This window comes from Nyctereutes procyonoides, unplaced genomic scaffold (assembly GCF_905146905.1).
Source record: "Nyctereutes procyonoides isolate TBG_1078 unplaced genomic scaffold, NYPRO_anot_genome, whole genome shotgun sequence".
Classification (NCBI taxonomy): Eukaryota; Metazoa; Chordata; class Mammalia; order Carnivora; family Canidae; genus Nyctereutes; species Nyctereutes procyonoides.
Genome location: NW_026575049.1, coordinates 47,714,213 through 47,738,662, shown reverse-complemented (window position 1 = coordinate 47,738,662; position 24,450 = coordinate 47,714,213). Strand labels below are relative to the sequence as shown.

Here is a 24,450-nt window from a genome sequence, read left to right as displayed (position 1 = left end):
ATATAAACACCTCCTGGATGTTCTCTATACAAACATCTACTTAATTGCAAGAACCTCTTCTATAAAGTTCTAAGAAATAAAAATAAAGTATCAAAAAGACAAAAAGACTTTCCCAGGGAATAAAGTAGGAGTCATACCCTGGATTTTAATTTCCTAACTTTTAATAGTTCGCTTAGGAACAAACAGTCAACTATCTTTAGATACACAGAAAAGACAACACATCTTGGGGATTTTGTCTAACTTTTACCTTGTCCGGACTTTTACCTCTGATGAAAAGTCACCACGGGAAATTGTGTGTTCCCTCATTTTGTTTTTTTTTTATTCCCACTTGCCTACTTCTCCCTGCTATTCCTTCATTTTAAGTATCATCATACAAGGCTGACAAAAAATAATGGTCCAAGTTTTAATTTAGGCCACCACTTATACGCCTTTTAATAATACAAACAAGATACAACTATGTACTTTGAATTCACAAGCATCTAGTTATTTAACTCATTTCAAGCCTAATAGAACTTTAACAAGACAGAAATTAATATGTAGGGAAATTTCAAGAAGGACAATACTAGCAAGTACTGATAACAATTATTAATCACGATAGGCATCACCCCTGTTGAATTGGAGGTGATGTCAGACGATAAGAATTGAGAAAGTGAAATATATATATAATCCATAATGATCAAAACATCCCAAAGGCTCAGCCTTTCATGAGAACCCAGAAGCAGAGCCATCATATAACACATATTGACTACCATTCCCCTAGAGATCGTGATGGTTCTTGAGAAACACTTATGATTCTGCCTTGTATGTTTTCCCCTTGGATATTTTCTCGTGCCTTTGCTCCCATCTGAAATGACTTCTCCCTTTCCCTCAAAAGTTCCAACTACTTCTAGATCGAATTTAAATCGCTGCCTGTCAAGGCCTTACAAGTATCACTCGTATCTCTAAACGCCTAATTTGTATGAAGTCTCTCACTCCTTTGGAAATTAGTTATGCACTGCCTAATGAGAGTTCTGAGAATGGATGCTGACTTCTCCTTCTTAATTATCTTTATTATTCAACTTTTCACATATTTAAAGCCTTGAGGAGGGGATCTCTGGGTGGCTCAGCTGTTTAGCGTCCTTCGGCCCAGGGCGTGATCCTGGGATTGAGTCCCGCATTGGGCTCCCTGTGTGGAGCCTGCTTCTCCCTCTGCCTGTGTCTCTGCCTCTCTCTGTGTGTCTCTCATGAATGGATAAATAAAATCTTTAAAAAAAAAAAAAAGCCTTGAGGATAATATATTTTACGTTTCTTTTTGTTAACCTATATAGAAGGTGCCATTAAATATTTATTGATTTAAATTTATTTAAAACTATTCATCATTTTTTTAAAAGATTTTATTTATTTATTCATGAGAGACAGAGAGAGAGAGAGGCAGAGACAGGGGCAGAGGGAGAAACAGGCTCCATACTGGGAGCCTGACGTGGGACTCGATCCGGGGTCTCCAGGATCATGCCCTGGGCTAAAGGCGGCGCTAAACCCTGAGCCACCCAGGCTGCCCTATTCATCATTTTTTTTCAATCATTCCATAGTGTTGACTCAACAAACTTTAAAAAATGTAGATGAAAATAATGGTACGCCATTCCAAACTACCTTCTAAACCACTACTTTTAGCTACTGCAAGTAATTTTTTTTAAACTTTAGAATGCTCACAATTCAAACACTGAAGAAGATGATAGAAGTAGCTACATAAATGTCTTGAAAGCAGGTTGAGAAAAGAGTTGGTAATGAGATATTAAGGAAACAAGAACGAAGAGCCATGTTGGGCATATAACAGAAAACAAGAGGAAGTGGTAAAAAAAAAAATCGAGGTGAACAAAATTGGCAATGGAATGGAACGAACTATTGTTGGCAGAAATCCTCCCCTACCTAAGCAATTGTAGTAATTCCAGCAATTTCCTATATGGTAACAGAATTATGGAGTAAGAAATAGATTGCTCAGAATAATCAATGAGGAAATTTAGTTTATCTGGGCCTCAATCCCTTCATCTGTAAAATGAATAAGTGCATACACGATTGCCTCAGGAGAGCCAGTATGTGTAGAAGTTAAAAGTACAGACAGTGAGTATCATTATATAAAATTTTACCAACGGATATAGCTAGGTGAAGGGTATGCGAACTCCTTGTACTATTTCTTTTTTTTTAATAATTTTTTTTAATTTTTATTTATTTATGATAGTCACAGAGAGAGAGAGAGAGAGAGAGGCAGAGACACAGGCAGAGGGAGAAGCAGGCTCCGTGCACCGGGAGCCCGACGTGGGATTCGATCCTGGGTCTCCAGGACCGCGCCGTGGGCCAAAGGCAGGCGCCAAACCGCTGCGCCACCCAGGGATCCCATCCTTGTACTATTTCTGCAACTTCCTGAATGTCTGTAATTATTCCAAAATAAAAGTTTTTTAAAGTACAGGCTGTGGAACCAGACAACTGGGGTTTGACTAGAGGTGTAAACTTGGCTGTGTGACCTCAATCAAGTCATTTAACCTCTCTGGGTTTCATTTTGCTCATCTGTGAAATGAGGATAATAACAGTATTTACCACATAAGGTGTTGTGTGGATTAAATAAGCTAATACCTGTAAACCATTCACAATAGGGCTTGTCACATCGTAGTCACTCAGTGGTCAGCCTTTACCAATGTGGTCCTCATCTTTTCAAAATTTTTCTAAGGTAGCGTCCAGCTCTAGAATACATGTAAGCTACTGTGATTTTTGCATTACCAATGTGGAGAAAAATAAACTAGTTTGAAAAAAGAGATTACATCTTGGTAGCCATTGCAGCCAATGTTCTAGCTTAGTCACCTGTCTTCTCTCTGTAAATTAGAATTCAATGTCATATTTATATAGACAGATCTGTGTTTATTTTTTTGAAAAATGGATGTATCACAAAGAACCATGCCATTGGAAAGGAGTCTCGGTTTACATTGGCACCTGGGTTCCTGCTACAGTAAGGTCACTTGCAACAGAACCATGAATAGATGATGTCACATTCTCTCTAACTAACCCTTACCAGGACCTTGAAGATGTCAGGATATGATTCTTGGCACATTTTACACTTACTGCATCTTGTCACCAGTGATTTTGGAGGGTAAGTTTTAGAACTTTATACCTGAAGACTGTTATTGGATCACTCTGTTCTGACTTCTTTTTAATTTCCCTTAGAGATCCTATCTCTCAATTGTTTAATTATCTTCATTACTATTTTGTAGAGTACTGTAAGGATTACATGAGTTAGCATATATCAAAGTACCTCACTCTGTACGTGGCACATAGTCAGCAAGTAATGCATTTTTCTTCCCTTCCTAACCAAGAACAAAACTATTTATCTCCATCAGAATGTGAGGTTCTAATTAGAATCTCATAATGAATATCAGGCAAGCTCACACAAATCCCTAGGTTTTTTATCTTCTTTTTGGAGTTTCCAACAAAGCAGTATTATGAAACCAGATCCTAATTGTTCTTCCCTGCCCACCCTTGTCAATTTTTATCCAGATCCCAAATTTTAAGCTATTATGATGTCTTCTAAAGCTTACATATTTTAAACTGAAATAGTTCAAGAAACATAAACTATAAATAGACATCCTTTGTGAAAACTTTTTTTCTTAAAATTATTCTTTGCCTCACCTAAACCTTATTCAGTCTCATTCCACTTAAAATGTTTTTTGCTCTTCTTACAGTTACTGTAAATGTGCTCCTCCCTCCCTTTCAAAATGTGAAATCTTGTCAAAAAAGGCAGATGTTATAAAATCAAACACCTACGGTAATAGTGCAACATGCTAGGCTAAAACTGTGAGAGAAAATTAATTCAGTAAAGATGGTATCTTGTTACTTCAGTTTGCAACTCTCCTGTCTTTTTTCTTTTTTTTTTTTTTAATGATTTTTAAAGCCAGAACACTCTGTATGCTTCTCACAAAATCAGTGTTTTCAGCTGAATTTTTTCCTCCTATTCTTAAGATTCCATTCTGAAAGTGACAAAACATGAATGGGAAAAAATCCTAAAGCTTGACTTTTCAGATAACTACTACTTCAAGAGTAGTTTGGAAAATTCTGTTTTCACTTTCAGCCTTCCTTGTCTCAAAAAGAACTTGGTTTCTTGTCAAATGCTATGAGAGAATGGTTAAAAGAACCTTTTGATTTGCAAGGCACTTTGTCCTCAAATGCCACTACATTCCTGAGAATTTTTTTTCTTTAGTTCTGAGAATACAACAAAACCCAGTTAAAGCAGCAGGATTTCCTAACACAAAGCTACAAAACCCAAGTTCTGATCAAGACTACCTGCAAATTCAATAGAATGAATAATGAGAGTCTTATTAGACGGCTTTTCTTCTACAAGAGAAAAATACTTTAAAAAAAATCGTCACCAGAGTGATGTTTACCTTAGAAAAATGCTGTACTCAGGATAGAAGACACTTGTATATTGGAACCATGCACCAACTTCCTCTTCAGTTGCCCTTGTTTTGGCTTCTGTTACTGAAAACAGATTAAATGATTCAAATCTTCTTACAGATACATGTCGCAGACAATCATCCAGGTGCTTTTGCTTCAGAACCTTTGAAATAAAACCAAATATTGTGTTTACATTATATAAACACAGCATTCAAAGTTGGACTTACAATACCAATAATAGAAGATTAGATAATGCAGACCAACCTCTTACTAGAGAACTAGAGAAGATGGACAGAATACCTTTTTTTACTATTTTTTGAAAATTATTTATTCAAGGAGGAGAGTAGAGAGAGATAGAGAGAGAACAGGGGGAGGAACAAAGGAAGAGGGATAAGCTGAGCTCAAAGCCTGACACAGGGCTCGATCCCAGGACCCTGAGATCATGACCCAAGCCGAAACCAAGAGTCGATGCTTAACCAACTGAGCCACCCAGACACCCCTGGACAGAGTACCTTAAAACATTATTTGTAGGTAGCAGAGAACAAAGTAGAGAGCTAGTGAAGATTTACCAGTCTAAAAACTTTTAAAAAGGAAATAAATCTAGAGAGGTGAGCCTGGCTTTTGTAATCACTTTCCTTGTGAGGACAATGATCTGATTCCACAAAAAAAAGAGCTAAAAAGATAAGCAACACCTTTTTATAACCTGTGGACTTAGAATGTCAAAGCTTGCTAGGCAAGGGGAGGTATATTATTCTGTGTATGTATGTGCGTCTGTTTTAAGATAAATGAGTAGTTTTGTTGGGGGAGGTCATTGAAAACTGGGTTTTTAAGTATTGGAGAAACAAATATAGCTGTAAGATTAATGATATTAAGCAAAAACTCTACAGCTCTGAATCTGAATAAAGAAAATAATGGTTATTTTACTTATTAAAACATTTTTAAAAATATATGTTTCCTGCATCTGACCACTTAAAAGTTCTAGAAACAATGACCAAACCAGTAGCAATGAACACACTTAATGACCACATTGCTGCCTCTAAATAGCATTTTCTATTAAAACAAAGTAAGGTCCCTTGGAGAAATGGCATAAATTGGACAAATGAACCTAGGACGTGCTGCATACAAGAAAATAAGAAAGCCATAAAAAATTAAAGGCTATATTAAAAGGACTCCAGGGATGCCTGGGTGGCTCAGTGGTTGAACGTCTGCCTTTGGCTCAGGGAGTGATCCTAGTTTAGGGATCAAGTCCCACATCAGGATCCCTGTGAGGAGCCTGCTTCTCCCCCTGCCTATGTCTCTGCCTCTCTCTGTATCTCTCATGAATAAATAAATAAAATCTTTTAAAAATGAATAAAATAAATTTAAAAAAATAAAAGGACTCCAAAGCCAATTTAAATAGGGCCATTGGCCAAAGATGGGACAGTGTGAGCACTAACAAAGGAAATAAATGTAATAGAATCAAAACACAAGTTCATCAGGGTTTTTTTTTTTTTTTTAAATGCCCCATTGCTCAGGTCATGATCCCGATGTCCTAGGATCGAGTCTAGCATTGGGCTCCTTAGTCAGCAGGGAGCCTGCTTCTCCCTCTCCCTCTGCCTGCCATGCCCCCTGCTTATGCTCACTGTCTCACACTCTCTTTATGTCAAATAAAAATAAACAAGACCTAAAAAAAATAAAATAATAAAATGCCCCATTGATGATCTTTAAAGGATGCTAGAGAACCAATTTATTATTCGGAAAATTAGTAAACAAAGAGGAGAATCAAGTATTTTTCTGTCTTTTATGAACTATAAGAATATACAAATAGATGATAAGGGGAAGTTTGTATTTATGCTAATATAACAATAAATAAATGAAGAAACAACACAATTAGAATATCACCATTTTCAACCTCCTCATGAATTCATGAACCTAGACAAATATCACCAAGAAGAGAAATATCCAGGGGCGCCTGGGTGTCTCAGTTGGTTGATCCAGGTCCTGGGATCCAGCCTCACATCTGGCTTGCTGCTCAGGGGTGAGTCGGCTTCTCCCTCTCCGTCTCCCTCTATGAATGATCTCTCTTGGTCTCACTCTCTCTTAAACAAATAAAATCTTGGAAAAAAAAAAAAAGAAGAAGAAGAAGAGCAATAACCAGACACAACTTTGACTACTAATGAAAGCATACTCACCATCATCTTGACCAACCAAACCAGACCAAACCAAAAACTTAAACCTGAATCTGATCAAGCCTCTCTATCTAGAAAATAGGAACTTTAAAGGAAATAGAAAATAAGACATGAAGGAACACATTAAACATCATCAAGGACAATTAGCAAAATTCAAATTATGGGAAACTCTAATAGAGGTAAAAGACAGAGAGAGAACATTTAGATTAAAAAGACTTATGAAACAGGGCACTTGGTCAGCTCAGAAGAGCAAGCAATTCTTTTTTTTTTTTCCTAAATTTTTTTTTTTAATTTTTATTTATTTATGATAGTCACAGAGAGAGAGAGGCAGAGACACAGGCAGAGGGAGAAGCAGGCTCCATGCACCGGAAGCCCGACGTGGGATTCGATCCCGGGTCTCCAGAATCGCGCCCTGGGCCAAAGGCAGGCGCCAAACCGCTCCGCCACCCAGGGATCCCCAGAGCAAGCAATTCTTGATCTTGGGGTCATGAGTTCAAGCCCCACATTGGGTGCAGAGATCACTTAAATTAATAAAAATTGTACTTAAAAAAAGACTTAAGTAACTTATCAACTAATAACAATGTTTACATCTGAGTTGCATATTTCAAAATAATCATATTGTAAAGAAAAATTTTGAGACAAATGGGGAAAATTTGGAAACTGATCAGCTACCTCATGGCATCAAGAAATTACTTTGGGGGATCCCTGGGTGGCCCAGTGGTTTAGCACCTGCCTTTGGCCCAGGGCATGATCCTGGAGTCCTGGGATCAAGTCCCACATCAGGATCCCTGCATGGAGCCTGCTTCTCCCTCTGCCTGTGCCTATGCCTCTCTCTCTCTCTCTCTGTCTCTAATGAATAAATAAATAAAATTTAAAAAAAAGGAAAGAAAGAAATTACTTTGGGTATGGTATGGTATTTTAGTTTTTTTTTTTTAAGATTTATTTATTTATTCATGAGAGATGTAGAGAGAGGCAGAGACATAGGCAGAGGGAGAGGCAGGCTCCTCGCAGGGAGCCCACTGTGGGACTCAATCCTGGATCCCAGGATCACGCCCTGAGCTGGAGGCAGACACTTAACTGCTGAGCCACCCAGGCATCTCTATTTTAGTTATTTTTTAAATGTCATCTTATATAGATATGTACTGAAATAACTATAGAAAAAATATATCTAAGATTTATTTCAAAATAATCTGAGGTGGGAGTTGTAATAAGAGAATGGAAATAAAGTTGGTCACAGGAGCTAAAAATTTTTGAAGTTTATGGATATCTGAGTGATTATTAACTATTATCTCTAGTTTTGTACATGTTAGACATTTTCCATAATGGAAAGTTTTTTTAAAGATATAGAATATCCTAATAGTTATAATCAAATGAAAAATAACTAAAGACATACCTAAAACACCAAATATCTGTGGAAATACAGCAATATACTTCTAAATAACTTATAAACAAACAAAAAAGGAAACAATGGAAATTTGAAACTATTTTGAACTGAATAATAAAAATACATTTCAGGGGGCATCTGGGTGGCACAGTGGAGTGGTTGAGCATCTGCCTTTGGCTCAGGTCATGATTCTGGGTTCCAGGATCTAGTCCACATCAGGCTCCCTGTGGAGCCTGTTTCTCCCTCTGCCTGTGTCTCTGTCTCTCTCTCTATGTCTCTCATGAATAAATAAATAAAATCTTTTAAAAATAAAAATAAATTTTAAAAATATATATTTCAAGACATATGAAATGCAGATAAATTCATGCTTAGAGGGAAATCTGTGGAAAGGCTAAAAATCAGTAAGCTAAGCATCCATTGCAAAAACTACAGGGAGAAGCAAATTAAGTTCCCTAAAAAGTAGAAATTAATAATGTGGAAAACAAAAATATAAATTAATAATGTAGAAAACAAAAATATAGCTAGAAGGATTAAAATACCAAAAGCTGGTTCTTAGAAAAGATAGGGACGCCTGGGTGGTTCAATGGTTGAGCGTCTGCCTTCAGCTTAGGGCGTGACCCTGCAGTCCTGGGATCCAGTCCCACATCAGGCTCCCTGCATGGAGCCTGCTTCTCCCTCTGCCTGTGTCTCTGCCTTTCTCTCTATCTTTCATGAATAAATAAATAAAATCTTTGAAAAAAAAAGATTAATAAACTGACAAATCCTTGACACTAATAAGAAAAAAAGAGAAAATATAAATATCAATGTGCTGTAAAGAAATCACTATAGATCCAGCAGGCATTAAAAAAATAGCAAAGGAATATTATAAAACTATGAAAATCTAGATGAAATGGATAAGTTCCTAGAAGAATACAACTACCAAAACTGACGCAAGAAGAAACAAGTCTGAATGGCAAACTATTTTAAAAATACAATACATAGGGACGCCTGGGTGGCTCAGCGGTTGGGCATCTGCCTTCAGCTCAGGGCGTGATCCCAGGATCTGGGATCAAGTCCTACATCGGGCTCCCTATGAGGAGCCTGCTTCTCCCTCTGCCTAGGTCTCTGCCTCTCTCTCTCTCTGTCTCTCATGAATAAATAAATAAATCTTAAAAAAAAATGCACAGGTGGGTGGGGAGAAGGGATAATTGGGTGATGGGCATTAAGGAAGGCACCTGATGTAATGAGCACTGGCTGTTACATGCAACTGATGAATCACTAAATTCTACCTTTAAAACTAATTTTAAAAAATAAATAAAAATAAAAATACAATGCATAAAAAAATCTTACCAAAGACAACTCCAGGCCTAGATTGCGCATCAGCAAATTATACTAAATGTCTAAGTAAGAATAACGCATGCCTTATCATACTCTTCACTAAATCTTCAAATAACCCTATGTGCTACATACTCATTACGTCAGAAAGGAAACAAGGGAATGTTAATTTGCTCAATACCAGAGATAAGAAAAGGCACAAAAATCATGCTCTTTCAACACTGATAGTCTCAAACATATGGCATTGTTTTTAATTTAAATCATACTATGAAATATTCCATTAATCAGATTCTTCAGCCAAGATTTAAACCTCTCGGTAATATTACTTTTTAAAGGTTTTATTTATTTAACAGAGAGAACACAAGCAGGGGCAGCAGCAAAGGGAGAGGGAGAACAGACTCCCCACTGAGCAGGGAGCCTGATGCAGGGCTCAATCCCAGGATGTCCCAGGATTATGACCTGAGCCCAAGGCAGATGCTTGACTGAGCCACCCAGGAGCCCCAACATTATTTCATTCCGTAGGTGTTTGTGAATGTGTGTCATGGTCATTGCTGCTTTTTCATCTGCCCTATGTGCCTTCCTTGTTACTAACAGTTATTACTTCCCAGTTACTTCCCAGTTATTAACAGTTATTACTTCCCTTGTTACGTCCCAGTTATTAACAGTTAACTAATACAATACACTGAGGACCTGATACTATGGGCCATTTAAAGCCTGTTCCTCAAAAATAAAAAAATAAAAATAAAAATAAATAAAGCCTGTTCCTCCTCTCAGGCTTTCCATGATGCTTAAAGACATCTGCTAAAAACCAACTAGACAGGCACTGTCCAAGGTGCAGAGGATGCAGATCAATAAAATATCATCTTTCCAAACCAGGGAGAACTCCCATTCTTTTTTCTTTTTTTTAAGATTTTATTTATTTATGCATGAGAGAGACAGAGAGAGAGGCAGAAACATAGGCAGAAGAAGCAGGCTCCTCGCAGGGAGCCAGATGTGGGACTCGATCCCAGAACTCCAGGATCACACCTTGAGTCAAAGGCAGACCCCCAACCACTGAGCTACCCTGGTGTCCCAAGAACTCCCATTCTTGTAAGTTAGATGGACTCTGATCAAACGATCATAAAGTGATATGATATGGGGTTCACTGGTAAAGTGAGCTGAGGGTCTAACTCAGCCAAATGGAGTCAGGAGACTTCATTAAAACATAGATCTGAAAAATGAAGTCATTCAACAAGGTAGGAAAGAAGACAAGAAGACTCTAAGCAGAGTACACATGTGTACCAAAACATCTAATGCCAAAGCATACGAGGAGTTCAAATGGCAGCCGTAGCCAAAGCTTGTCCTGGTTCGTTCTGCATTCTCAGAGTGAACGTATGTGCTGGTCAACTGGAGTTCTCACTACACTAAGATTCACTGACATCATCACACTAAGATTTGATTGATTAATTTAAGGCCCTAATTGGCTATGTTCATAATTCAACTTTAAATGATGTTTATTTCACTGTAGAAAATCCCTGTGACAGTGATCTATGTGAAGACATGCATTCGTTATCCTGTAATTTTGCAACATTAACAACAAAACCAGATCATGAATGCTTTGGCTAGACCGTCAAAGCACCAGAAAAGAAATGATCACCGAGTTATGTCATGACACCATAATGAAAAGGGGACTGGAGACAACTGTAAACGAAGTAACCCCTCAAAACACAATCTCAACAAAATAATGTGGCTGGAATTGCTGGAAAATTCTTCTCAAAATACAACAGTCAGAAACGGAAGCGCCTGGGTGCCTCAGGGGTTGAGCATCTCCCTTTGGCTCAGGTCGTGATCCCCGGGGTCCTAGGATCCAGTCCGGCTCAGGTCATCAGGTCATGATCCCCGGGGTCCTAGGATCCAGTCCCTCAGCAGGCTCCCTCCGGGGAGCCTCCTTCTGCCTCTCTCTCTCTCTGACTCTCATGAATAAATAAATAAAATCTTTAAAAAAAAATTAAAAGAATTAATTAAAAATCAAGTCAGAAATGGAAAGTATCCTCCTGATTCAAGTTTTTAGGAGGAAACCCCAGGCAGAGGCATAACCCTGGTGTGCAAAACAACAAACAGATTTTAGTTCAAGAAGTTTGGCGGGGGGCGGGGGGGGGGGGAGGCGGGGAAGAAGTTTGGAGAGAGGGTCGGGGATGTCAAATCAGAAATGTGTCCAACCTGCATACAGCTGAGGTCATCAGCAACGGTCACAGCTCTGAGGTCCTCAAGTCCGACACACCCGGACTAGCCCACCTTGGACGCTAAGAATCTCGCGGGCCACTCCGGACAAGATCAACGTGAGGCTCCCAGAGCCCAGGGAAGGCCAGAGGGAACCCAGCCCCGTCCCGGGCCCGACAGCACGTGCAACGTCACAGTCCCGACCCGGTCAGCCGCGCGGATCTCCCAGAAAGAGGCCAAACTTGAACCGCACTCAGCCTGGCTAAGAAGCCGGGAGAGGAAGCCCCGGGAAAGGAGGAAAGCAGAAGCGGGAGTGAGGAGCAACGTAGGGTGCGGAGCGGCGGCCCCACCACCCGGGCTGGCGCGCCAAAGGACAAGTCCCCAGACGCAGACAAATACCCAACGGAACACCTACTTCCACCTGCATTTTCCAGGAACTCAGCCTTGGCTGCCCCCTCCCCGCCCCACCCGATCCAATTCCTCCCCTTCGGTGGGACCCTTAGCAGAAGCAAGGGGGCGCTTCTCAGGGGGCTCCCGGCAAAACTACGAGGGAACTGCCGGAGCTGCCGGAGAGTCGCGGCCGGTCGCCCGCCGCACAGCTGCGAGCACAGAGACCGAATGCAAAGGTGAGGCTCTTCCTTACCTGACGCAGGAGCTTCCACCGGGCGGCTCCCAAGGGCTCCGAGACTTGAAGCCCCCGAGAAGCGCCGCTGCTTGCTGGGCCTCCGCCCGCAGCTCGCTCAGCCTCCCTGGCCTCGGCGTCCGCGACTCGCGACTCCATCCTGTTAAAGCCGCCTCTTCCCCGAGCTGTCGCGGCGACGGCTCTCCCCTGCCAGGACCTGCCGACTTCTTCTCAGTCAGGACCTGCGAGCCGGACCTCCCTCCGACCGCCCTGGAGCGCGCGCCCTCCCCGAATTCCGCATTTCCGGTATTCGCGTCTCCCTGGCAACCAGGCCCGCGCGGCTCGCGTCATTGCACCATTTTTTGTTGGCGGCCATCTTTAGTGAGGGCGGACCAAACCGTAAGGGCGTTGCGGCAGAACTAGTGGGACACTGGCTCCTCTGCTCCCCCCGTCCTCTGCTTCATCGCGAGCCCAAAGGCGAGCAAAGAACGAAAAATCTTAGAACTTTCAAGCTTTAAAAAAAAAACCTCCGGCGGAGGAGAATCTATTCGTGACCATAATAAAGATGGCGAAATCTGCTTAGGGCTCGTGCTTGACTGGGGTTACGTAGGCCAGCGTGCTGCAAACCAGCTCTGGGCGGCTCTGGATAGGCTGTCGTCCTGCGGGCTGCAGAACGCAGACTTCGGCTGGACGGGACTGGGGCAGCACCGGCGCTGCTCCCTGAAAGCTTTAATTCTCGGACTTGTCCTCTCGTTTCGGTGTGCAGAGCGCGTCCGACTGTCCTCCAACTTGCGTACGTATGGCGGGGCATACCGTGTCCTGGAGGGGTTCTCCCCATCGTCCCCTCACGCAGCCATCCCTCAAGTCCCCTTGCTCCTCGCTCTTTGCCCCGCGTCGCTTCTCCGCGTGGCGCAAACGGTGGCCGCCACCCCACCCCCACCCGCACCCGCACCCGCAGCCCCCAGCCGGCTTGCTCTCACTTCGCCTCCTCCCCAGGGTGGAGAGTCGCGCCGGGAACACCCATTTGTCTCCCCCACCCTATTCCTAGCCTTGCAATACTGTCTTCTCCCTGCCGATGAAGGATGGATGGATGGATGGATGGATGGATGGATGGATGGAGGGAGGATGCCGGCATGGGCGTAATGACTGAGGTCCTGACAGGGCCGGGGGCGGGGGGTTAGTGTTGGCTGCTGATCTCTTGTGCCCACTCGCCCGTTATTTTGCTGCGACACAGAGATGATGGGGGGCGGAGGCGTCGTAGCAGATCCAGTGGATCTCTAGTAAATCTGACGCAGCATTATGCCTTTGATACCGAGGGGCCTTTTGCGGAAGACTTCCACGATGACATTCAGCCGTGTGCAAGATACTTGCCGTTTTTCTTAAAATCATAGTAGCCAGTATCTGTTGAGTGCCCGCTACGAGCCAGGCGCCGTATTAAGATCTTAACGAAAATTATCTAGTTTTATCCATAACTCCATAAGGTAAATGGTGTCATTACCTCAGTTTTGCAGATGAAGAAACTGAGGCACAGGTGGGGAGTGCCGGAGTGACCACCTGAACCCAGGTGTCTCTTCTTACTAGCCTTACTTTGATGGGTTAATAAAGAACCATCTTTTCAGCAGAGACCAGAGGTGGCCTCACATTCTTTTTTTTTTTTTTTTTTCATTCTGAAGTGATGTGTTTTGTCTTAAATAAAGAGCTAAAGACCTCTTTAATGTTAAGTCCGGTGGTGAGTCTAAGATTTGGAGCCAAACCGGATTGGACTTTTTGTCCTATTTTTTCTGTCCAGGTGACCCAGGGCACTTGTGGAAACTTCCCAGAGCCACAGCTTGCTCACCTGTAAAATGAACGTTATAATGGCAACTCTATCAGGTCCTTATGAAGTTTAAATTAGACAAAGTGTATAAAAAAGTGTCTGGCACGTAGCAAACACTCAGCACTCTTCTACCTTTACTAAGTAGGCTTTTCCGGCTTATCCTTCATATGTGTACCAAAGATAAGTTCTGAATTTCGCAAGATCAAAGCTGTTTTGCCTCTCAACACCCTCAAGAGTTCCAGAATGCCTTCATTTAAGTGTGTGTATTTGCAAATTTTTATTTTTTGTGTGTTTTTTATTTTGTTATTGTTTTTTAGTTTGCCCCATGTGTACCAGAATCAGTGCTGCCTAGTTTGAGCCTGATAGGACTGACTTTACAAATGAGACATTTAAGTCACGTCTGCCAAGAAGTGTGATTTGAATGAAACTTAAACTTACACAAGTTCTCAGGTATTTTTAACCTGAGTTATCAGCTGTCTGCAGTTATTCATAACCTGAGGGGTGTATGGCCCTGAAGGGGAGGGATAAGAACTACGGATCTTAGATACTCTGAGAACCCACTACTGTGTAATCCTACCTATGAAATCATATGCTCCAAAGGGAGCATAAACCAGGTACTCTGATATCATGCAGCAGAAGAGCAAATTATTTCTCCAGGCTTTGAAGTATAGTATTCCTCACCTTGGGAAATGCATGCAGAAACAGCACTTGAATCACTGTAACTTCGCTGATCATTATTACAATAGAATAAAATTGAAAAAATATCACCTAACCAAGTGTCTGCAGAGTAAACCCACGATATCAGAGTTAGCAAGAAACATCCCAACTCGGAGCTTCTCAAGTAAGGTATGGACTTTTTAAGTTAACCTATTTATAGGTCATTAAGATTAATTTTTGTTTTAAATTTTAGTTTAAAATAATTTAAAGGTAAAGAATGGATAGGATCTCAGTTACTAATTTTCTCAGTAGTTGTAGTTTAATTTTTTAAATGTTAAGGTTCAATTGTCTATATAGTTCAATATAAATATAAAAGCATATACATGTATAAATTTTTAGCACTGTAATGTAATATATAAAGATGTGTATTTATAGAAAATGATTCACGTTAGGAAATCTATACACCTAAAAAAGAAAAAGGAAATCTTTACACCTGCCAGCGCATTTCTTTTTTCCTTTTTCTTTTTTTTTTTTTTTCTTATTCTGTGGGCAGCAAAGCAAGGTTTATTGAGTGATAGTAAACTTTATTGAATGATAGAGTACAAAGCTCCCAAGGAGGGAGGAGACCTGAGAAGATTGCCAATCTGTGCATTTCAAAGTATAATTCAGCTTCCTGAAATTCCCAGAATATCATAATAGCTTTTAACAAAATCTAATAAGATGTTAATTGTTTATGAATCCCAAATTAGTAAACTAGAATAACTCCATGTAATTGTGTTAATCCTTTGTTAGAAAGAAAGAAAGAAAGAAAGAAAGAAAGAAAGAAAGAAAGAAAGAAAGAAAGAAAAAGAAAGGCTTGCATTTTTGACCACTTGGGTCCTTCAGGAAGATGGTTTCAGACTGTTGTACTTTGGCAAGACCCCAAGCTGTGGGCTTGACCTCAACCTTGAGGACCTGATTACCTTTATGTGTTGAGTCACCACACATTCCTATTTGCCTAGGACAGTCCCAATCTACACCTGTTGTCCCTGTGTAATTATTAATAGGGTCCCCTTTCCTCTCAGAAATGTCCTGGTTAGGATGGTAAATTATATGGTCATCCTACTTATCGGATATTAAGCTATCTATTTATGCTGCTGCCACTTTGACATACCTCCCTACCATAAACTTGTTATGTTCCTTAGGCTCTTTAAATTTCATTTGGGAGTGATACTTTTGCAATAATTTACCATATTATTTTAATATTTTAATCTCTGGTTTAAAATGTTTTGTTGTGTACTGGTTTTTTTCTTTTTAGTCTGTTTTGACTACCTCATTTTTTTATTGTGATAAAATGTATATAAACCTAAAATTAGTCAGTGGCAATTACATTCAGAATGTTGTAGTCATTACCGCTATTTCTAAAATCCTGTCATCACCCGAAAGAAGTGTATGCATGAAACAGTAATTCCTCACTGCTTCCTTTTCCAAGCCCCTGGTAACCTTATATCTACTGTCTCTATGAATTTGCCTGTTCTAGTTAATTCATGTAATTGTAATCACATGGTATTCTTCTATGTTTGGCTTATTTCAGTTAAAATGTTTTCAAGGTCCATCCATGTTGTAGCATACATCAGAACTTCATCCTCTTTATGGCTGAATAATATTCCATTATGTATACCATATCTTTTTGTCAATGGATACTTGAGTGGCTTCTCTTTTTAAAAATTTTTTTTTATCTTATTTTACTAGATTCTTTTTTTATTTAATGTATGCTCTTAGCTCAAGCTTGTGAGTTCTTGTGTGGGTTTTGTTTTTTGTCTGTTTTTTGTTGGTTTTTGCTTTTGATTTTTTATCTGTGGTTCCTAGACATTTTTACTCTTTATGTCCTTTTTTTTTTTTTTTTTACGTCTTAGTCTTTCAAATTATTTTTCTTTTTATGGTGTCTTGGCTTAGTTTAGCAATTTGATTCCTTTTTTACTCGGGAATTCTTTATGCCTTTTATTTGATTATTACCTTGTGTATGTGTATGCAGCTTTATTCTACTTAAGAAACACAAACTTTAAATTTTACTATTCAAAAAATTGTGGATCTTTAGATCATTTTATTTTGCATTTGTTTGGAACATTTTGTCATCGAGTACATTTATTTTGAGTCTTAGTTTATAAATAGTAGGCAGGAATTACCAGCAGACTGACAGCTGAGATTGGCTCACACCCTGAACAGGAGGTTGACTATTTTTTCCCTCCATTTGTCCCTGAAGCAACTTTCTAATTCTCTTTTCACAGATGCCTGTCACCTAGAAACTGTAACGTGACTAAATGACTGCAAGAAAAAGTAGCTCTTTTAGTAACAAACTGGTCTTGCTTTCACATATGGTATATCAACCATTTCTTCCAAGAGAAACAATATGATCTGAAAGCTGTGCTTTTATGATCACTGGGACCTGGGAAAGCTATGAAGAGACCTTGGGACAATATACATTTTCTTTCAGCAAGCATCCACTCAGATCTAACTTTTTCACTCCTATAGATACATTAAAAAAAAAAAAAAAGTGTTAGTCCCTGTAGGCAAATTAAAATATATCTGCTTAAGTTAACTAAAAAACAATAAGGAGGGGATCCCTGGGTGGCTCAGCGGTTTAGCGCCTGCCTTTGGCCCAGGGCGTGATCCTGGAGTCCCGCGTCGGGCTCCCGGCATGGAGCCTGTTTCTCCCTCTGCCTGTGTCTCTGCCTCTCTCTCTCTCTGTCTATCATAAATAAATAAATAAATCTTTAAAAAAAAAAAAAACAAGGGGCATCATATGTAATAGAAATGCTAGAAGGCAGGACGCCTGGGTGGCTTGGTGGTTGAGCATCTGCCTTTAGCTCAGGGCGTGATCCCAGGTTCCTGGGATCGAGTCCCACATCAGACTCCCCACAGGGAGCCTGCTTCTCCCTCTGCCAAGGTCTCTGCCTCTCTGTGTCTTTCATGAATAAATAAAATATCTTTTAAAAAAATGCTAGAAGGCAAGAGGTCTGGCCATTCATGACTGGTGTTGTCTGTGAACTAGTCAGAATTCTAGTCCTTTTGACTGGAAAAAGAAAGGGAGTTTCAACATGGTGCTCTTTAAAAGTCCTCCAGGTGCTAAAGTTTCATGATTCCATCACCTCTACCTTATTAATCTTAGCAATAAATTATCGCCTATACATTTGGGATTCTTTAGTACCATCTTCTGCACTATGGCTGTATATCAGGAGTCCCTGGGAGCTTTTTAAAAGTTCAGATTCCTGGATCTCCGCCCCCCCCCCCATATCTGCTGGATCAGAATCTCTGTGACTGAGGTCTTTTTCTTCTCCTTTTTTAAAGTTCGTTAGGTAATTCTGAAATTCCCAGCCTCCCACTGACCATGGACTTGCATGTAGGAGCTAGAGACACTTGGTTGCCAAACATTGCTGACCTAAACCTAAGAATTCATTGAGCTCTAAAGTTCTTACTGGCAAGTACCTTAGCTTTCCATTTTACAGTACCAGAGGACAAAATGAACTTATGTCATTATACTCTACACCAACTAGTAATATTCAAAGACTAGCATCAAACTAGATACCTTATTTCTTCTACATCCTTCTGTACCTACAAAAGCAATTCATAAAATCTTTGATCGTTAAACAAGATACAAAAAGAAAACCAAATAGAGAAAATACGAAATCCTTTGGTTAAAGATGTTGGCTATTTCTACAATACAGATTAGCAGTTCCTGCAGTAGTTCTAAGAGAGATAGGTTAGCAGATGGATATCCCATCACTGGTGCTCATGATCTGTGACTTGTAGGAACTACTAGTTCTAACTAATGAGTTTGAAACATCATCAGGTAAGAAGTAGTAAAGGGATATTTTGAAAGTAAAATTCAGGAAAGCCAGTAAAGAAAGTGAACATTGTACTCTCATAATTTTTTTTGGAATAAATCAAAGTGAGATTGCCTTATAGATAAAGCTTCATTCTTATTTTCTCCAGTCCATTTTTTCATTTGTTCTTTAACCTGCTAGACTATGGCTTCTATTCCTCCATTAAAACCCCTGTTAGTGTTGGGGCACCTGGGTGGCTCAGTCAGCTGAGTGTCTGACTCTTAATTTCAGTTCAGGTCATGATCTTGGGGTTGTGAGACCAAGCACCATGTGAGGCTCCACACTACGCCTGCTTAAGATTCTTTCTCTTCCCTCTCCCCACCCTTTCTAAAAATAATAATAAAGTTTAAAAAAAAAAAGACAACTATGTTAATGTCACCAGAGATGTAGCATATTTCCACCCAGTAGACCTTCTCTTTCAAGCTCCTTTTACAGGCTCTCAGCATATTTGATACACTTGACCATCCCTCCTTGAAACACTCTTCTGTTTGCCTCTTGACTACATTTTCATGGTTTTCTTCCTACCTTGTAAACCTATCTTCAGTCTCCTTTTCTAACATTTATTTCATATGACTCTAAATTTGGAGTTTCTCAGGACTTGGTCCTGGCCCTTTATTGTCTCTCTAATTTCTTTTTAAGTAATCTTATCCATTCCTATGGATTTTTTTTTCGTTCCTATGGATTTAACTACCATAGCAGTTAATCATCCCAGATTCCCCTCTGCTGCACAGTATTTTATGGCCTCTTAACACTCTCCTGTTGGACATCTTTTGACAGACTTTCCATAGTTGAACTTCTGCAATTCAGTTCTTCTTTTCATTGCCGTATACTCAGTTGTTCAAACTCTAGAGCACAGGAAAACATTCTTTATTCCTCCTGTTCCTTTGCCCTACTATCACATCACTTAGCACTATATCCCAAGCTAGCTTTGTGATTTTTTTTAACTATATCTCAGTAGCACTATGACTATTTACTTAATTATTTTAGCTAATTCTAAGGAATAAATTTAGTAAATGACCAATGTGATGTGCTAGTTATATAATTTTTAATAAAATGCTCACATACCCCAAATCTTGTATGCCATCATGTGTGACATGCTTTCAGAAACACTGAATCAAGTCCCACATCAGGATCCCTGTGAGGAACCTGCTTCTCCCTCTGCCTATGTCTCTGCCTCTCTCTCTCAGTGTGTGTGTCTTAAAAATAAATAAATCTTTAAAAAAAATATATGTGTGTGTGTGTGTATATACATATATGTATATATATATATATAAATGATGTTACTCCTTACCTTAAAACTAATAGAATTTATTACATAAAGATAAACTCCAGTTTCCTAATTTTGTGCCCCCCAAGGCCTTGCTGCATCTGTCTTTGTCTTGGTTTATGCCACTTTGCTCCCCATTCACCTTGGTAAAGCCCGTACATGCTGTTCCTTTATGCCATTTATCTCTACCTTAGTTCCTTCTCCTATTTTAGGTCTTAATTAAATGTTACTTCCAAGAAAGTACATTTCTGACTGGTAACCAAAGTAACTCTTCCTAACTTAATTATTTTCTACTATAGCCTTGTTTTTTTCCTCCCACTTTATTATTATTTCATTGGTCATTTTCCCTTTTTGTTTTTGTCTTCCTAACTAAAATGTAAAATTCGTAAGGGTAGTGGTATGCCTGTCTTGTTCAGCATTGTTTCCTTTTGTCTGAAACAGTGCGTGATATAGTAATATTGTTGAATGAATGCTTGTCCCTGTAAATAGAGGCCTACATCAGTTTATAGAATGCCATTTCTATGGATTGCAATATAATTCTTGAACTAATCCCAAAATAAAGGATTGAGCTGGATGAAGAAATGACTCCAAGCAGAGGGAGCAGCATGTATAAATGCTTCAGATCTACAGAGGAAACCAGTATGAGTAGTGTAGCCAGAATGGTCAAAGATTAACCAAAAGAAGTAAGCAGGAGTCAACCTTCATTCATTTGCTTATAGATACATATCCAGTTATCACCATACTATTTGTTGAAAAGACTATTCTTCCATTGCATTTTATTCACATCAGTGTCAAAAATCAATCGACCATAAATGTTCAGTTTATCTCTGAATTCCCAGTTCTAACCTGTTGATCTGTATGTGTATCATTATGCCAGTACCACACTATCTTGATTCTGTAGCTTTATAGTAGGTTTTGAAATCAGGAAGTGTGTGAGCTCTTTCTTTACAAAATGAAAAAACCAGAGCCACAAAGCCCAAGGTTAAGTAAAAAAATAGCAGTCAGAACTAGACATCAGGTAGCCTGATTCCCAAGATCTTTCTTTTTTAATCTTTTATTACAAATTAGTACAAATGCTTATGAAATCCAAATACCATAATGAGCACTCATTACTCAATGTGACTTTTCTTAACTGGAAAAAAATAAACATTTGAAGACTCCTGTGTGCTTCCTCAATCACATTCCCAAATTTCCCCAGGGGTGGTCATTGTCTTTAATATATCTATCCGTGTGTGTTTTTATGTAAGTTGCACATGTATTTGTATCTACAATGACATATACGAGTATTTTGCAAGTTTTGAGATTTTATATACTATATGTAAAATTGTTTAGCTTTTTTGTTCAACTTAAAATTTTGAGATCCCACATTAATACGTATATTGCTAGTTCATTTAATACAACAACTATGTAGTGTTTCATTATATAATATACACAATCCATTTTCTTAATCCATTAAGTAAGCCGATTTTCTCCAGTTTCCAGACTTACCAAACAAAAGCTGCAGAGCACAATCTTATATATATATCTCTCTTTATCTGTATGTGCTAGACTCTCTTTAAAATTGGAATTCCTGGGATCCCTGGGTGGCGCAGCGGTTTGGCACCTGCCTTTGGCCCAGGGCGCGATCCTGGAGACCCGGGATCGAATCCCACATCGGGCTCCCGGTGCATGGAGCCTGCTTCTCCCTCTGCCTATGTCTCTGCCCTCTCTCTCTCTCTCTCTCTCTCTCTCTCTCATAAAAAAAATTAAAATAAAAAATTAAAAAAATAAAATAAAAATTTAAAAAATCTCTATATCTGTAGTTATGCCATCTTTTTCATTTCTAATATTCTTTTCCTAATCGCTTTCACTCTACATGTCTTTTTTTAGTACATTTTTCAGAGGACAACCTTTTTTAAATATAAAATAAAGCAACCAACTTTTTTTTAATATATTTTTTAAATTTTTTATTTATTTATGATAGTCACACAGAATGAGAGAGAGAGAGGCAGAGACATAGGCAGAGGGAGAAGCAGGCTCCATGCACTGGGAGCCCGACATGGGATTCGATCCCGGGTCTCCAGGATCGCGCCGTGGGCCAAAGGCAGGCGCCAAACCGCTGCGCCACCCAGGGATCCCGCAACCAACTTTTTATTGATCTTCTCTAGTTTATCAATTTCATTGAAACAACTTTATTCTGGTTTCTCTATTCCCCTTTAGGTTTACTCTCTCTTAAGTTGAAATGCTTCGTGTTGCATTTCACAAGACTTTTATTTTTTTATTTTATTTTTTTAAGATTTTATTTATTTATTCATGAGAGACACAGAGAGAGAGAGAGAGGGAGAAGCAGGCTCCATGCAGGGAGCCCAATATGGGACTCGATCCTGGATCTCCAGGATCACGCCCTGGGCTGAAGGTGGTGCTAAACCGCTGAGTCCCCCGGGCTGCCCTAATACTTTTAATGTCAGTTTGTCCCATTATTAATGATGTTAAGCTTGATAATTTTGGTTAAGGTGATAATTGCTAGTTCTCTCCATAATTAAGGGGGCCTTATTCTCTTTGAAGTTACTAAGTAATCCATAGGGTAGTACTTGGTGCTGAATGAGCATTGGGTTATCCAACATCATTTCACCTAATAAGCTTAACAACCATTAATGATCTTTACCCTAATCAGTTGTTACACTGGCGTTGCTAATGATTTTCTAATTATTTCTACATTTATTAGCTGATACTATTTTGTAAAGAGAGTTTTCTTTTTTCTAATTTGGTGTATTTGAGAGTTTTTGTTTGTTTTGACTTGTTTTCAAATTACTATGATTTTTCCTATTTTTCAAGGTAATAACAGTCAAAATCATTATTCTTTTTGATGCTCAAATTTTCCCCAAATGTAGGAACCTTTACAAACTGGACCTTTTAACACATCTCCATTAAGCTTTGGGTATTTCTTTGCTTTCTCATATGTTTATTTTTTACTCTCCTGCCCTGGTCATGGAATTAGCCATTTATTAATGGTACTGTCTTGACCAAAAACTGTCCAGTGTGTTTCTCCAGTGTGCAATTTTTCTGCCTTTAGAATTCCTTGTTCCCAGGGACACCTGGGTGGCTCAGTGGTTGAGCATCTGCCTTCGGCTCAGTTTGCGATCCCATGGTCCTGGGATTGAGTTCTGCATCAGGCTCCCTACAAGGAGCCTGCTTCTCTTTCTGCCTCTGTCTCTGCCTCTCTCTGTGTCTCTAATGAATAAATAAAATCTTAAAAAAAAAAATTGTGGTTGCCATAATGAAAGGTACATATTTCATCCTCCTGTTTCATAAGTTTCATTATTAAAATGGTTTTACAGTATGTCACCTCAAAAGTGGGAAAGAGTACCTTTTTCCACTAATGGAGTGATACTTTTCATATAACCTTAAAATTTTAAGTTAGAGTTATCCTCACCTCAGCTCCATTAGGAGTAGTATATGCCCTTCAAACCAGTAGACTATTAATATATTAAGATACTTGGCTAACATGGATAGGTTTAGCTGTATACTCTAAAGATAATGCTAACTGGCATTGTAAAACACCCAATGGGAGTTGTTGGGACAGGATTAAAACCAAATACAACTTGGATGTTGAATATTTTAGATTTATGAATATTATATAAAATTGGAATTTATTTAAATAACTTGGATCTATGAATATTATATAAAATCTCAGTTTTCCTGGGAGTAATTCCTTTTGAGGAATTATTTACAAAGCTCTGAATTCTACTTTCATTTTATTAAGGCAGTTCTACTTGCATTTAATTGCTTGCAGGGTTGTTTTGGTTTGTTTGTTTATTTATTTATTGGAGATTTTATTTATTCATGAGATCCACAGAGAGAGAGGATCAGGCAGAGGAAGAAGCAGGCTCCATGCAGGGAGCCCGACGTGGGACTTGATCTGGGTCTCCAGGATCGCATCCTGGGCTGAAGGCAGCGCTAAACCGCTGAGCCACCCGGGCTGCCCGTTGTTTTGGTTTAGATAAGCTCAGTTTATTGAAATTTTGACCCAGGAAAGGTTAAGGAAGTAAAATTAATTTTACTAAGTGGACAGGTATTCTCAGTTCTGTTGCCTTTAGCCCTACTTTAGCCATGGTTCGATAAGAATGAGTATTTTTTAAAAAGAAGAAGAATGGTTAGTAAGAGTATCAGGAAAAAAAATAAAAATATCAGGGCTCAGCTCCCTGACACAGAATGTGTTAGAAACTGCAAGGTAGAAAGAGGTACTCTTGTTGTTAGCTATTCTGACTTTACTTCAAAAGTTATAGAATTACAGAATAAATAACGTTATCTCGAAATGAAATAGCAATTCCTATTGCTAATTTAAAAGTTCAGGATAGATTTCTAGTGACCTTCTAATTTATGTTTCAGATGATAATAGGAAATTATTGATATAGATACTTTACTGCACTATGCTAGAGATCAACTCTAGATTTTGTGAAAATGCTAAAAAATAAATGAAAAACATACGAGTCTCTTCTATTTGGATTTCAAGTAATTACTCAAGCATATTAATTATATGACTGAAGTATACACTGAATGACTTAGTCTCCCATAACAGCAATTGTTCTTAAGTGGAATCTAATCCAAATCCTATAGCATCTCCAAAAAGTCCAAAGGAAAAATACTGAAAAGTATTGTTTTTCCGTTTAATTTGTTTTGGTGGGGATCCCTGGGTGGCGCAGCGGTTTGGCGCCTGCCTTTGGCCTGGGGCGCGATCTTGGAGACCCGGGATCGAATCCCACGT

At 39.3% G+C, this 24,450-nt stretch overlaps 2 protein-coding genes across 12 annotated transcripts in view; one reads left to right on the top strand and one right to left on the bottom strand.

The window, feature by feature from the left end:
- Positions 1 to 12,488, bottom strand: part of CAMKMT (calmodulin-lysine N-methyltransferase) — a 386,639-nt gene extending 374,151 nt beyond the window's left edge. Inside the window, exons 1-3 of one of the 4 annotated variants that reach the window (XM_055328618.1) lie at positions 12,125 to 12,246; positions 6,298 to 6,510; positions 4,407 to 4,579 (exon numbers count right to left, since the gene is read on the bottom strand). In XM_055328618.1, the coding sequence (XP_055184593.1) occupies positions 4,407 to 4,579; positions 6,298 to 6,315 (191 nt within the window). In that variant the 5' untranslated portion in view covers positions 6,316 to 6,510; positions 12,125 to 12,246. Of the gene's footprint in view, positions 1 to 4,406; positions 4,580 to 6,297; positions 6,511 to 11,481; positions 11,946 to 12,124 lie in introns of those variants that run through there. The other 3 variants (XM_055328619.1, XM_055328617.1, XM_055328620.1) reach the window with 3 other exon arrangements.
- Positions 12,489 to 12,758: 270 nt separating this feature from the next.
- PREPL (prolyl endopeptidase like) overlaps positions 12,759 to 24,450 on the top strand; it is a 65,049-nt gene continuing 53,357 nt past the window's right edge. For 5 of the 8 annotated variants that reach the window (XR_008664845.1, XR_008664844.1, XR_008664843.1 and 2 more), the window contains exons 1-2: positions 12,759 to 12,896; positions 14,237 to 14,765. Coding sequence is in view for 4 of the 8 variants with exons in the window: in XM_055328278.1 (XP_055184253.1) it covers positions 14,547 to 14,765 (219 nt within the window). In the remaining 4 variants the exon portion in view is untranslated. Of the gene's footprint in view, positions 12,897 to 12,918; positions 14,766 to 24,450 lie in introns of those variants that run through there. The other 3 variants (XM_055328279.1, XM_055328280.1, XM_055328276.1) reach the window with 3 other exon arrangements.